This window comes from Schistocerca cancellata, chromosome 5, assembly GCF_023864275.1.
Source record: "Schistocerca cancellata isolate TAMUIC-IGC-003103 chromosome 5, iqSchCanc2.1, whole genome shotgun sequence".
NCBI classification, from domain to species: Eukaryota; Metazoa; Arthropoda; class Insecta; order Orthoptera; family Acrididae; genus Schistocerca; species Schistocerca cancellata.
Genome location: NC_064630.1, coordinates 488376869 through 488392356, shown reverse-complemented (window position 1 = coordinate 488392356; position 15488 = coordinate 488376869). Strand labels below are relative to the sequence as shown.

Sequence of the window (15488 nt, the reverse complement as noted above, 5' to 3'; positions counted from 1 at the left end):
GGCTGCACTCCACACAAATACTTTGAGAAAAGACTTCCTGACACCTCAATCTATATTCGATGTTAACAGATTTCTCTTCTTCAGAAACGCTATCCTCGCCGTTGCGAGTCTACAGTTTATATCGTCTCAACTTCGGCCATCATCAGTTATTTTGCAGGCTGCTGTGACCGAGCGATTCTAGGCGCTTCAGTCAGAAACCGCACGACTGCTACGGCCGCAGGTTCGAAAGTTGCCTCAGGCATGGATGTTTATGCCGTCCTTAGATTAGTTAGGTTTAAGCAGTTCTACGTTCTAGGGGACTGATGACCTCAGATGTTGTCCCACAGTGCGCAGAGCCATTTGAATCATTTTCTACCATCAGTTATTTTGCTACCCAAATAGTAAAGCTCATCTACTACATTAAGTAACTCATTTCCTAATCTAATTCCCCAGCATAACCTGAATTATTCCGACTACATTCCATTGATGTTATTCTAATATCCTCCTTTCTAAACCGACACACACCGACCGATACCTGCACAAACTGTCAAACCACCACCCGAGCCAGAAAAGAGGCATGATTAGTACGCTCGTAACGAGAGCAGGACGAATATGTGAGCCTCAACACCTCAAGCGAGAAATGCAACACCTGGAAACTGTTCTGAGGAGCAATGGGTACTCCACAAATTACATTAGAAGCGTAACAGAGCCAAACACTCGGCGAAGGAAGGAACCAGAAAAAGAAATGTCGGGTACGGCCTTTCTGCCATACATTCCCAGAGTGACGGACAGAATCGGCCGTATATTGCGCAAACACGGCGTAAAGACGATTTTCAAACCGACAAGGAAGATCAAAGAGTGTCTTAGATCGGCGAAGGAGAAAAGAGACCCACTTGCAATGTCGGGAATATACCGTATACCTTGCACATGCGTAAAAGTTTATGTCGGAATGACTGGACGAGCCATTAACACCAGGATCAAAGAGAATAAGTGACATTGCAGGTTGGGGAAGGTGGGGAAATAGGCCGTGGCAGAGCACGCACTGAATGAGACCGACCACGTAATAAAATTCGCCGACACGGAAGTTCTGGCTGTAGAGAAGCACTATCACACGCGCTTGTTCAGAGAAGCTGTAGAAATCCAAAAACACGCGAACAGTTTCAACAAGAAAGAGGAAAGCCTTATGGTAAACGGATCCTGGCTTCCCGTACTGCAGCGAACGACCGTCGCAGGTAGCAAGAGGAGAACCGCACCGGAAATGACCGCGGAGAAGCCCTCGGACGTTGGCGCGCCAGGTACATATAGTCTGCGGCCGCGAGCTCGCCTCCAGTTCACCACCGGCAATGGAGGGTGAAGCTTTGACAATGCCAGCCACTCGTGCTGGCGAAACGTCACAAAAATCATTAGATGAACGTCGGCCGAAGAACCCGAGACAGAAGCCAATAGGCAGTTTGTCAACAAGTGGCCACGAAATCCTTAACAATTTTGTCTCACAGGGATCGTTGCAAGCAGTAAATAAGTATCAATCCCAACCTGTTAGCGAGAGATCACTGGGATGGGAACTGCATGCAATGAACATTTAGAGTCGATCACCTAGCAAGAGGCTATTGCTCACACAGGCACGTAAAGACGACAGCAAAGTTCGTAGAGCTGGAAGAATATGTGACTGGTTTTCCAAACACTCCCCCACCCTACAGCATCTCGACTGGCCTGCAAAAACCAGCTGACATGAATCCCGCATAAAATGTGTGGGACATGTTGGATCAACGGGTAAAACACCGACATCATCATCCTGCAATTTGGTGGAAACCCTTAGCTAGTACCCTAATCTGAATGCGACGAACTTACACAGCACTGTGGACAGGCATCCTAACCTAATCCAGGTGGCTATTAAGTCCAGGCCAGGACACGGTATTATACGATGTTTATAATGATTCTTCTAGGGGTGGCTAATTTTTTTGCCTGGTGAGCTTATGATTAGGTAGCTGAGGCCTGCACTGTTGAGAAGTGAATCACATGCAGAAAAAATTGGCTAAAATTTTTTATCATGTGACTTCAGCATGCTAATTGAAGAGGGAGATGTGCCAGCTTGACATATCACTTCATTAGAAACCTTATAGCGAAAAATAGAACTGCTACATTGCTACTAGTGTGTGTCTGTACTAGCTACAAGCTATACTATCAGGCCTTGAACTTGAAACTTACCGTACACTCTGATGACTCCCTCGGTGTCACCCAGCGAGTTCTTGGAGACGCATACGTACTGCCCGTAGTCGGCTGGGCCCACCGAACGGATAGTGAGCTTCATATGCACCTTATACGAAGTCTCCACTATCGATGGCTCGTACTTGTTCCCTGCAACCACAGCCAACTTTCACTCACTTCACGGCTCTTTATGTACAAGTATTTTCCTACACCCACAAATTGCAAAATGATAGCGGCCTTTGCCCATAACATTCATTCTAATTTAATATTAATGATAAGCAATTTAATAGTTAGCACAAGGTTAAACGAATATTCTAATCATTTCTTTATTTTTTTATTTTTTTAATGGGCTTCTGTGTAGACTAACTGCACGTTTTGTTGCAAATACCTACTACTAGTTGGATTGCTGACTGCATTTGCAGTTTACCCCGATAATACGTTTCCCTTATTATTTCAGTGGGTAAATTCCTGAAGTGCTAAAATACGAAAATTTGCTAACCTACGAACTTCAGTGTGTACAACTTTCAGTTATCTATTTGTTGCTTCGACTGATTTAGTGTGTCAGCTCCCTACGATGTCTAACCTTACGAATAAAAACAGTCTACGAGTTATTACTTATTGGAGAACTGGGATTCACTCTAATGAAGGGAGCACTGAGGAATACGAGGGTAGTAAAATAAGAAGTTTTCCTACTTTAGTTCTCTGCAAAATAAAACCTGTCCGTAACACATTTTTTTCGTCTGGTACGTACTGATAACGCTCACACTGGATTATGACGCATACCGCAGTATCTCGGCATTACCTGCCAGTTAGCATGGGGTTACCACTACAAAGTGTGTCCGCTTGTGAGCTGCAATCCGTCCTTCATTTTTTTCGCAGCAAAGCAACTATCCGCTATCTATATCCATCGGGAGTTAAACTCTGTCTATGAGGAAGGTTGTAGGAGTACTTAAATGGATCGAACTCGGCTCGGAAGATTCAACTAGGACGTGTTACCGCATCCTCCATATTCACCGCATCTTGCCCTAAATGATGTTCCCATGTTCCCCTGCCTCAAAAGTCATCTTCGAGGTAAGCAATTCAACACCGACGAAGTATTCACATCAACAGTAAAGATCCAGTTACGAGCAAAGGTCTTGCGAGCACAGGGCGCGACTTGGTACAACGCTGGTTCGCAAAAACTCTTGCCCCCTTACCAAAAAATGCTCGGAAAAACATAGCGACGATGCAGAGAAGTGACAGAAGTATTGTGGAACGTCAATAAAATTATTTCAACGAGGTAAATGGTGCGAGATGTTTTATATAAAGTAGCGAAACTACTTATTGGATGAAACTAGTATATAAGAATGTGGGATTTGAATCGTTCACGAAGTAAACAAGTTACATTGTTTATACCAGGCCTAGAATCTTTTAGTGAAGCTTGTAGTACATTTCAAAGTAACACAAATGCGTGATAATATTTTAAACATAGTCACCAACTCTCTGTAAACAACGCTCGGACTCTTTTTTCCAGTCGTTCAATCGCTCGACGATAGAAATCCGCTCCTCGGTCACGGAGTCGTTAGAGAAACGTTGTTGAACGTCCCCGTCATTGAAAACTTTATTCCCCCCTCCCCTCTCCCTCCCCACACCGCGATTGTTTGGAAAATGTCGCCATGTTAGTGTCGGTGGTCTTTCATCCCGAGCCGCATCAGGCACGTCTGTGCGGGTTTAGTCAAATTGTCTCACCATTTCGCTGTGACTGGACGCGGCATTGCTTTTGGTCATATACAGCCAGAACCTCGTGGCGAATCGGTGGAAAATTTACCAGTTTTGCCAATAAGACTCGTACCCTCTCGTGTATTTCAACTTGATAGTACGTTTCCAGTTGCCACGTCATTTGACTCTAACACTGCGATCCACCTGTTACCCCTACCGCAGCATAACAGTGTCTGCAGGATATCCGGACGGATCATACACTCTCTTTTAACAATGCACCACACTTGTAGTGCAAAGGTATTGGCATGGGATGAAATGCGTAGTTTTTGAAGTCCCCAAGTGTTTGTTATCTTATTGAGAAGCACACAAACTAATGCGTTACTGAAGCTTTGTTGATTACAGAGCACTTTTCGCAAAAGCGAATACAATATGTGCATGTCAGTGACAGGAATGATGTTAATCTGGCTTAAATATAAAAAGTTTTCCACCCGTTTGGGCGCTAATCATGTGTCTAGCAGCATGCGACTATCAGGATAAGTGATGGTTATCTTCAAAAGACCATGAGACAGTAAAATGAGATGAGTCGGGAAATTAATCTTGGAATGTTAGATTATCGTATTAATGTTGCACTGCTTTACAGAATCATATCTAACAAGTATACAGGCGTAAAGTAACATGAGAAGGAATAAACACATAAGATCGGTTGTAGCCAAGGTGAATAGCTGACTTCGGTTTATTGGCAGAATTCTAGTTAAGTGTAGTTCATCATCCGGCCGAAGTGGTCGTGCGGTTAAAGGCGCTGCAGTCTGGAACCGCAAGACCGCTTCGGTCGCAGGTTCGAATCCTGCCTCGGGCATGGATGTTTGTGATGTCCTTAGGTTAGTTAGGTTTAACTAGTTCTAAGTTCTAGGGGACTAATGACCTCAGCAGTTGAGTCCCATAGTGCTCAGAGCCATTTGAACCATTTTTGTAGTTCATCTGTGAAGAAGACCGAGTACAGAACGATTGTGCATTCCATTTTTGAGTATTGCTCCTACTGCTGGAATGTTTGGGACCCACAATAGGTTGGATTTTAGGAAGATGTCGAAGTAACTCTGAATCGTGGTTATATTTGTTACCAACGGGTTCGATCGACAAGGGAGTACTACGAAAATGCTCCGTAGAGTCAAAGGGGAATTCTGGAGCGAAACACTGATGACAAAATATAGAGAAACGTCATTTCCGACAAATTGCGAACAATCTTACTGTCATCAATATAAACTGAAGCGCCAAAGAAACTGGTATAGGCATGCATATTGAAATACATAGGTATGTAAACAGGCAGACTAAGGCGCTGCAAGCGGCAACACCTCTGTAAGACGATAATGTCTGTCGCAGTTATTAGGTGGGCTACTGTTGCTACAATGGCAGGTTTTCAAGATTTAAGTGAGTGTGAACGTGGTCTTATAGTTGGCGCACGACACAGCATCTCCGAGGTAGTGACGAAGTGTGGATTTTCCCATACGACCATGTCATTAGTGTACCGTGAATATCAAGAATCCGGTGAAACATCAAATCTCCCACATCGCTGCGAGCGGAAAAAACTCCTGCAAGACTGAAGAGAATCTTTCGGTGTGACAGAAGTGCAACTCTTCCGCAAATTACTGCAGATTTAAAAAAAAAAAGTGTTCAAATGTGTGTGAAATCTTATGGGACTTAACTGCTAAGGTCATGAGTCCCTAAGCTTACCTACAACTTAACCTAAATTATCCTAAGGGCAAACACACCCACCCATGCCCGAAGGAGGACTCGAACCTCCGCCGTGACCAATCGCACAGTCCATGACTACAGCGCCTAAGACCGCTCGGCTAATCCCGCGCCGCGCTGCAGATTTCAATGCTGGGCCGTCAACAAGTGTCAGCGTGCGAAACATTCAGTGATACATCACCGATATGGGCTTTCGAAGGCCCACTCGCGTGCTCTTGATGACTGCACGACACAAGGCTTTACGTCTCGCCTGGACCCGTCAACACCAACATTGGACTATTGATGACTGGAAACGTGTCGCCTGGTCGGACGAGTCTCGTTTCAAATTGTATCAAGCGGATGGACGTGTTCGGGTATGGAGACAATCTCGTGAATCCATGGGCCCTGCACGTCAGCAGGAGAGTGTTTAAGTTGGTGGAGGCTCTGTAATGGTGTGGAACGTGTGCAGGTGGAGTGATAGGGGGCCTCTGATACGTATAGATACGACTGTGAGAGGTGACAGGTTCATAAGCATCCTGTCCGATCACCTGCATACATTCATGTCCTTTGTGCATTCCGACGGACTTGGGCAATTCCAGCAGGACAATGCGACTCCCCACACTTCCAGAACTACTAGAGAGTGGCTCAGAAAGACATGCGCTGGCTACCAAACTCCCCAGACAAGAACATTATTGAGCATATCTGGGATGCCTTGCAGCGTGCGGTTCAGAAGAGGTCTCCACCCCCTCATACTCGCACGGAGTTATGGACAGCTCTGCAGGATTCATGGGGTCAGTACCCTCCAGCACTACTTCAGACACTAGTCGAGACCATGCCACGTCGTGGTGCGGCACTTCTGCGTGTTCGCGGGTGCTCTACACGATATTAGGCAGGTGTACCAGTATCTTTGGCTCTTCAGTGTATTTCAGTATTCACTGTCGTGAACACACTTAAATTGTTATTTTAGTATTTTTATATGACTGTTTTCGATCTAAGATATGATCTTCAGATCTTACGTTTTATGACGAAGAATAAAACATAATGCCTCAGTTACAATCGAAACAGTCACTAAACTAAAAAAAAATTGCAATAAAGAAGTGCAGCTGATACACTCTTTATGATATATAACATCTTTGACTAAAGATTTTACGGACAGCCCTGAAGGATCGTGGTGTCAGTTCCCTCCAGCACCACTTCAGACATTTAGTGTGTTCATGCCACGTCGTGTTGTGGCACTTCAGCGTGCTCGCGGGGCCCTTACATGATATTAGGCAGGTGCATCAGTTTCTTTGGCTCTTCATTACGGATCGCGAAAGACGTCTTCCCTTTCTCCATTTGAAAGTAGAGCAAGAATAGATTTGGCCAGCAGTGACACAAGGTTCCTTATTTATTAGCTATGTGGTGTCACAGCCAGACACCACACTTGCTAGGTGGTAGCTTTTAAATCGGCCGCGGTCCGCTAGTATACGTCGGACCCGCGTGTCGCCACTGTCAGTGATTGCAGACCGAGCGCCGCCACACGGCAGGTCTAATGAGACGTCCTAGCACTCGTCCCAGTTGTACAGCCGACTTTGCTAGCGAAGCTACACTGACAAATACGCTCTCATTTTCCGAGACGATAGTTAGCATAGCCTTCAGCTACGTCATTGGCTACGACCTAGCAAGACGCCATGACCAGTTTATATTGAGATGATATAATGTATCAACAAGAGCTATGTTCACCAATTATGGAATAAAGTTAAGTATTACTTCAACTACGTACTTTATTTGCTATATTAATGACATAGTAATGTTCCAGACCTCACGCCAGTCTGCGTGAGCTAAACACGTGCAATACGGCCTCCTCTAGCAACACGGTGTTGGCTCTTCTGCCAACACATCACATGGCGACGAGGCTGCAAACGGTCTTCTTTATACTTGCTTAATTTACTTGTGTCATGGCTTCGTCACAATCTCCAAATGTACTGTCCGAATTTTATCGCTTGCAGAATCAGCAGGCGCAGGCCTTATTGGATGCCCTTGGACAGCTCGTCCACGGTCAACGTGCAATGCAAAACGATGCGGCCGCCGCCGCTTCATCGCTACTGCAGCCACAACATGCAGTTGCACCACCTTTTCGTCCGTTCGATGCGGCACTGGAAAGCTGGACGGAGTGGTCACGCCAATTTGGATTCCATCTCGCCGCCTACAGAATTCAAGGTAACGAGCGGTAGCCTCACTTATTGGCGTGCGTAGGGGTGCAAACGTACTATGTGATAGTGAAATTGTTTCCCCGACTCGACGTAGCAACTCTGTCCTACGAAGAAATTTTGTCTGCTTTAGATGCCTATTTCAAAGAATCAGTCAATGTCGTTGCAAAAAGGTAGACCTTCTTTCGTACAAAACGTACGGCCAGTCAGACTAATTGGGAGTGGGTTGCAACTTTGCAAGGCCTTACTAGGGATTGTGCTTTTGAGTGTGAATGTGGACTCCCTTATTCAGATACTATGGTACGTGATGCAATTGCACAGAACGTTTCTGGTGTTCGTATAAGGGAACAGATTTTGAAACTAGTCAATCCCTCCATTCAACAAGTGATGAACATATTGGATAGGCAGGACACACTTGACTTTGCTCAGGAATCATTTGAACCTTCGCCACCCGTGTGTCACGTTAACCGGCCCGCCAGGCGAGCTGCACGGAATAGTAAACAGCCCTCGCGCCTGGTCGCGCCAATGCCGCCTAGCTCTCATTCACGTGTCCCGCGCCAGCATGCACATGCAGTGAAATCATGCCCGCGGTGTGCTACAAGACATTCGCGTGAGAATTGCCCATCACGCCAAGCTATTTGCTTTTTCCGTAATAAGAAAGGTCATGTTCAAAGTCTTTGCCAGAAAAATCTCAGAATGGACACTCACAACCATTCCAGGCCCTTTGCTTCGCGCCAGAATCGAACCAAGAATACTAGGGCTCATGAAACTTCGCCCATGGACATTCATGTAGTTAATTCCACTCCGCCCAGTGCCACTCTCTCTAACAGTGACTGTGTTCGTCCCACAAAAAGTGTGCGTCGATATAGACGGAAATCACGTCAAGTCGCAAGTGATTCTGTATCAGTGTCAGTTCACGTTGCACGAGACAGTCGCTCTTGTCGTCAGAGGGACAATAAACTTTTTGTAGATTTGGTCATAAATGGCAACGTGATCCCATTCCAGCTCGATACTGGAGCTGCAGTTTCATTGATCAATAAAGACACGTACAAACAACTGGGCGCACCTCTGTTGCGTGCCGCAAATGTTAAGTTACATAGTTATTCAGGACAAGCTATCCCTGTGTTAGGACAGGGCAGCCTTCTTGCAACATACAAGGGACAAACAAAACTTGTGTCATTTTATGTCCTTCGTTCTTCTTCTGCAGTGAACTTGTTTGGTTTAGATTTATTTCAGTTGTTTAACTTGTCTATCGTAAATCAGGTCCTATCAGTGAACCAGACTGTGCCTTCAGCCAGTGTTTCTCGTCTATGTGAAGAATTTGCAGACATTTTTGCACCGGGCCTTGGTTGCGCTAAGAACTATAAAGCACATTTGGAACTGAAAGTAAATGCGCAACCGAAATTTTTCACAGCGCGCAATGTTCCCCACGCATTGCGTGAAGAGGTCGCAAAAACATTAGACGATTTGGGATCATAAGGTGTAATTGAACGTGTACAGGCTTCTCTCTGGGCATCACCCTTAGTAATTTTGCAAAAACCTTCGGGAAAATTGAGACTTTGTGTGGACTTCAAGGTAACAGTGAATCCACAACTAGTGACTGCAACTTTTCCTTTACCCCGCCTGGAAGATCTTTTTGACAAACTGTGCACGGGTAAATATTTTTCGAAGTTGGACCTAGCAGATTCGTACTTGCAAATACCGGTGGACGAAGAATCCCAGCGCGTCTTGGTGGTTAACACGCATCTTGGTTTGTACCGATTCAAAAGACTGCCATTCGGGTGTGCATCCGCCCCTGCATTGTTTCAGCAATATCTGCAAACTGTTTGTGCGTCGGTCCCTACTGCAGCAAACTATCTGGACGATATTGTGATCTCCGGAAAGACGGAAGAAGAACATTTAGCCAACCTCAGAACATTATTTCAGGTCTTGCGACAAAATGGTCTTCGCTTGCGGAAGGAAAAATGTGTGTTTTTTGCTCGTGAATTGCCATATCTGGGACATGTACTCAATGCCCAAGGCATACATCCCAGTCCAGAGCACCTCCGTGCCATACAAGACTTGTCTTCGCCGCAGAATTTGAAGCAGCTACAAAGTGTGCTGGGTAAAATAAATTACTACCATAAATACGTGCGCCACGCCTCTTCCATTTCAGCTCGGCTTCATCAATTACGCCGTAAAGGTGTTCCGTTCGTCTTGACGACGGAATGCGAACGCGCCTTTCGCCAGTTGAAATCGGCGTTGCTTTCCAATAGTTGCCTTATGCCATTCGCTCCCCAGAAACCCCTTTTGTTGATGGTGGATGCATCAGATTTCGGGATCGGTGCTGTGCTTGCGCACAAAGATGGTTCGCACGATCGCCCCATTGCCTTTGCGTCCAAATTGCTCTCGTCTGCGCAACGACATTATTCACAGATCGAGAAAGAAGCTTTGGCTCTCGTCTTTGGTGTTACTAAGCTTCATGATTTCTTGTATGGTCGTCACTTTACCATCATCACAGACCACAAACCTTTGACGTCGCTTTTTCATCCGACCAAGCCTGTACCTCCACATACAGCGCAGAAATTCATTCGCTGGTCTATTTTCCTCTCGCAGTACCGCTACGATATCTTGTATCGGTCCACTGCTAAGCACGGAAACGCCGATGCGTTGTCCCGTTTGCCTGTTGCTGAGGATAGAGCATTCGATTCCTCCGAACTTGCTTGCATGTTCATTGATGCGGAAACCGATGACGTGGTCGAATCGTTTCCGATTGATTTTCGTCGTGTAGCTCCAGTCAAAGCTGCTGCCCCTGTCCTTGCTACCGTTTTGCGTTTTGTTGCTACGCAATGGCCCTTGTCAAAGTCACGGATCGAGGATCCGTTGGTTCGCCGATTTTTTGCTCACAAGGAGAGACATTTTGTACGACGTGGTGTTTTGCTGTTGCGTTCTGATAATGATCAGTCCAGGGTCCCACGTTCGTTACAGTCCTCTGTAGTTCATCATCCGGCCGAAGTGGTCGTGCAGTTAAAGGCGCTGCAGTCTGGAACCGCAAGTCCGCTTCGGACGCAGGTTCGAATCCTGCCTCGGGCATGGATGTTTGTGATGTCCTTAGGTTAGTTAGGTTTAACTAGTTCTAAGTTCTAGGGGACTAATGACCTCAGCAGTTGAGTCCCATAGTGCTCAGAGCCATTTGAACCATTTTTGTAGTTCATCTGTGAAGAAGACCAAGTACAGAACGATTGTGCATTCCATTTTTGAGTATTGCTCCTACTGCTGGAATGTTTGGGACCCACAATAGGTTGGATTTTAGGAAGATGTCGAAGTAACTCTGAATCGTGGTTATATTTGTTACCAACGGGTTCGATCGACGAGGGAGTACTACGAAAATGCTCCGTAGAGTCAAAGGGGAATTCTGGAGTGAAACACTGATGACAAAATATAGAGAAACGTCATTTCCGACAAACTGCGAACAATCTTACTGTCATCAATATAAACTGAAGCGCCAAAGAAACTGGTATAGGCATGCATATTGAAATACATAGGTATGTAAACAGGCAGACTAAGGCGCTGCAAGCGGCAACACCTCTGTAAGACGATAATGTCTGTCGCAGTTATTAGGTGGGCTACTGTTGCTACAATGGCAGGTTTTCAAGATTTAAGTGAGTGTGAACGTGGTCTTATAGTTGGCGCACGACACAGCATCTCCGAGGTAGTGACGAAGTGTGGATTTTCCCATACGACCATTTCATTAGTGTACTGTGAATATCAAGAATCCGGTGAAACATCAAATCTTCCACATCGCTGCGAGCGGAAAAAACTCCTGCAAGACTGAAGAGAATCTTTCGGTGTGACAGAAGTGCAACTCTTCCGCAAATTACTGCAGATTTAAAAAAAAAAGTGTTCAAATGTGTGTGAAATCTTATGGGACTTAACTGCTAAGGTCATGAGTCCCTAAGCTTACCTACAACTTAACCTAAATTATCCTAAGGGCAAACACACCGACCCATGCCCGAGGGAGGACTCGAACCTCCGCCGTGACCAATCGCACAGTCCATGACTACAGCGCCTAAGACCGCTCGGCTAATCCCGCGCCGCGCTGCAGATTTCAATGCTGGGCCGTCAACAAGTGTCAGCGTGCGAAACATTCAGTGATACATCACCGATATGGGCTTTCGAAGGCCCACTCGCGTGCTCTTGATGACTGCACGACACAAGGCTTTACGTCTCGCCTGGACCCGTCAACACCAACATTGGACTATTGATGACTGGAAACGTGTCGCCTGGTCGGACGAGTCTCGTTTCAAATTGTATCAAGCGGATGGACGTGTTCGGGTATGGAGACAATCTCGTGAATCCATGGGCCCTGCACGTCAGCAGGAGAGTGTTTAAGTTGGTGGAGGCTCTGTAATGGTGTGGAACGTGTGCAGGTGGAGTGATAGGGGGCCTCTGATACGTATAGATACGACTGTGAGAGGTGACAGGTTCATAAGCATCCTGTCCGATCACCTGCATACATTCATGTCCTTTGTGCATTCCGACGGACATGGGCAATTCCAGCAGGACAATGCGACTCCCCACACTTCCAGAACTACTAGAGAGTGGCTCAGAAAGACATGCGCTGGCTACCAAACTCCCCAGACAAGAACATTATTGAGCATATCTGGGATGCCTTGCAGCGTGCGGTTCAGAAGAGGTCTCCACCCCCTCATACTCGCACGGAGTTATGGACAGCTCTGCAGGATTCATGGGGTCAGTACCCTCCAGCACTACTTCAGACACTAGTCGAGACCATGCCACGTCGTGGTGCGGCACTTCTGCGTGTTCGCGGGTGCTCTACACGATATTAGGCAGGTGTACCAGTATCTTTGGCTCTTCAGTGTATTTCAGTATTCACTGTCGTGAACACACTTAAATTGTTTATTTTAGTATTTTTATATGACTGTTTTCGATCTAAGATATGATCTTCAGATCTTACGTTTTATGACGAAGAATAAAACATAATGCCTCAGTTACAATCGAAACAGTCACTAAACTAAAAAAAATTGCAATAAAGAAGTGCAGCTGATACACTCTTTATGATATATAACATCTTTGACTAAAGATTTTACGGACAGCCCTGAAGGATCGTGGTGTCAGTTTCCTCCAGCACCACTTCAGACATTTAGTGTGTTCATGCCACGTCGTGTTGTGGCACTTCAGCGTGCTCGCGGGGCCCTTACACGATATTAGGCAGGTGCATCAGTTTCTTTGGCTCTTCAGTACGGATCGCGAAAGACGTCTTCCCTTTCTCCATTTGAAAGTAGAGCAAGAATAGATTTGGCCAGCAGTGACACAAGGTTCCTTATTTATTAGCTATGTGGTGTCACAGCCAGACACCACACTTGCTAGGTGGTAGCTTTTAAATCGGCCGCGGTCCGCTAGTATACGTCGGACCCGCGTGTCGCCACTGTCAGTGATTGCAGACCGAGCGCCGCCACACGGCAGGTCTAATGAGACGACCTAGCACTCGTCCCAGTTGTACAGCCGACTTTGCTAGCGAAGCTACACTGACAAATACGCTCTCATTTTCCGAGACGATAGTTAGCATAGCCTTCAGCTACGTCATTGGCTACGACCTAGCAAGACGCCATGACCAGTTTATATTGATATGATATAATGTATCAACAAGAGCTATGTTCACCAATTATGGAATAAAGTTAAGTATTACTTCAACTACGTACTTTATTTGCTATATTAATGACATTGTAATGTTCCAGACCTCACGCCAGTCTGCGTGAGCTAAACGCGTGCATTTCGGCCTCCTCTAGCAACACGGTGTTGGCTCTTCTGCCAACACATCAAGCTATATGTGTAAACACAGCATTTTGATCGCGACACGGGCAACGAATACATTAGCCAATTTAATGTATAACGAAATCTCTGTTCTGTTCAATCACAGTTTTTAAGTTGAACAGTAACTATAAATAATGCACTGAAGACTTCACAATGTTTCTGGAAAGTAAACATGGTTCATGTAAACGGGCTCAGGACTAAATTGTATAATATTATACAAGTAAACCAAAATTAAAAAGTTGAAGAACGCATGGAGACATTTAATAAATTTACTACAAACTTTATATCAACCTTCACAGACGGAAAAAACATCCGAACATCTAGAAGGAACTATGCGACACAAAAAAAAAGATGGTAGTAGTGTTTCTATATCTTAAGGATGATCTCTATTCGGATTTTGCGACAATTGCAAAAGAGTTGCGCTGGTAGTACCACTATGAGGATACATATCAGGTTTGCTTCAAATATACTTCGTAATGGTCGTGAAAGTTAGTTACTTTTCAAAATGGACGTCGTGAGTTGATATTACTCCAGAAAGGCTTTGTGGAGACAAAGACGCTTCAACGCCTCTCTGTGTTTGAACGAGGCCGTGTATGGAGGCTACGAGAAATTTGATGTTCCTTCTGCGATATTGCAGAAAGACTTGGCAGGAAGGTAGACACTGTACGTGACTGCTGGCTGCGGTAGTCACGAGAAGGTACAGTCGTAACAAGATCGGGCTCCGGATGGCGAAATGGTTCTACCAAGAAAGACGACCATCGCGTTCCGCGTGGTACTCTGATGCATCGTACTGCATCTGCAGTGGAAATTTGAGCAGCATTCGGTATCACAGTGACACAATCAACTGTTACAAAACGGTTACCTCAAGGACAGCTAAGAGCTAGACGCCCTAGAGCTTGCATTCCAGAAACCCCAAACCACCGCCATTTCAGACTTCACTGATGTTAAGAGAGAGCTCATAGGACGGCAGGGTGGAAATCTGTTGTGTTTCCCGATAAAAGCTGGTGCTGCCAAGGTGCCAGTGACTGCCGTGTGTCGGTTAGAGGGACAGTAGTTAAGGGCCTGCAACTAACCTGTCTGCCGGCCGCTATGGCCGAGCGGCTCTAGGCGCTTCAGTCTGGAACCGCGCTGCTGCTAAGGTCGGAGGTTCGAATCCTGCCTCGTGCATGGGTGTGTGTGATGTCCTTATGTTAGTTAGGTTTAAGTAGTTCTAAGTCTAGGGGCTGACGACCTGAGATGTTAAGTCCCATAGTGCTTAGAGTCATTTGAACCATCTGAACTAACCTGTCTACGTGCTAGGCACTCTGGACCTACACCTGGCTTTAACGTCTGGGGTGCGATTTCGTATGACAACGGGAGCACTCTCGTGGTTATGTCACGCACCCTGGCAGCAAATTTGTACGTCACTCTGTTGATTCGACTTGCTGTGCTGTTATTCTTGAACAGCTTTCCAGCGGGTGCTTTCCAACAGGATAACGCTCGCTCACATAACGCTGTCGTGACCCAATATGCTCTTGTGTCACAGACCTGCTCGATCACTAGATCTGTCACCTGTGGAGCGCATATGGAACATCTTCGGACGACAACTCCAGCGTTATTCTGTCATTCAGGAACAGCATTAAGTGTCCCTGTGTTGACCGACCAAGTGCAACAGGCATGGAACTCCACCCCACAGACTAACATCTTGCACACAATGTATGTATTTCACATTTGGCGGTTACACCGGTTATTAATGTACCAGCATTTCATATCTGCAGTCGATTGTCTAGGATTTACAATAACTTATAATTTTGTAATTTTAATCAAATAAATATGTTACCTAGACAAATGTATTCCTGAAATTTCGTTACTCTAATCAATTATTTGTTAGTGTTACAA

The 15488-nt window shown here is 45.7% G+C and overlaps 1 protein-coding gene across 1 annotated transcript in view; it reads right to left on the bottom strand.

Moving 5' to 3' along the window:
• The window catches only part of LOC126188618 (opioid-binding protein/cell adhesion molecule homolog), a 342397-nt gene that overhangs the window by 12601 nt on the left and 314308 nt on the right, over positions 1-15488 (bottom strand). The window contains exon 7 of the mRNA XM_049930219.1: positions 2185-2334. Within this exon, the coding sequence (XP_049786176.1) occupies positions 2185-2334 (150 nt within the window). The remainder of the gene's footprint in view (positions 1-2184; positions 2335-15488) is intronic.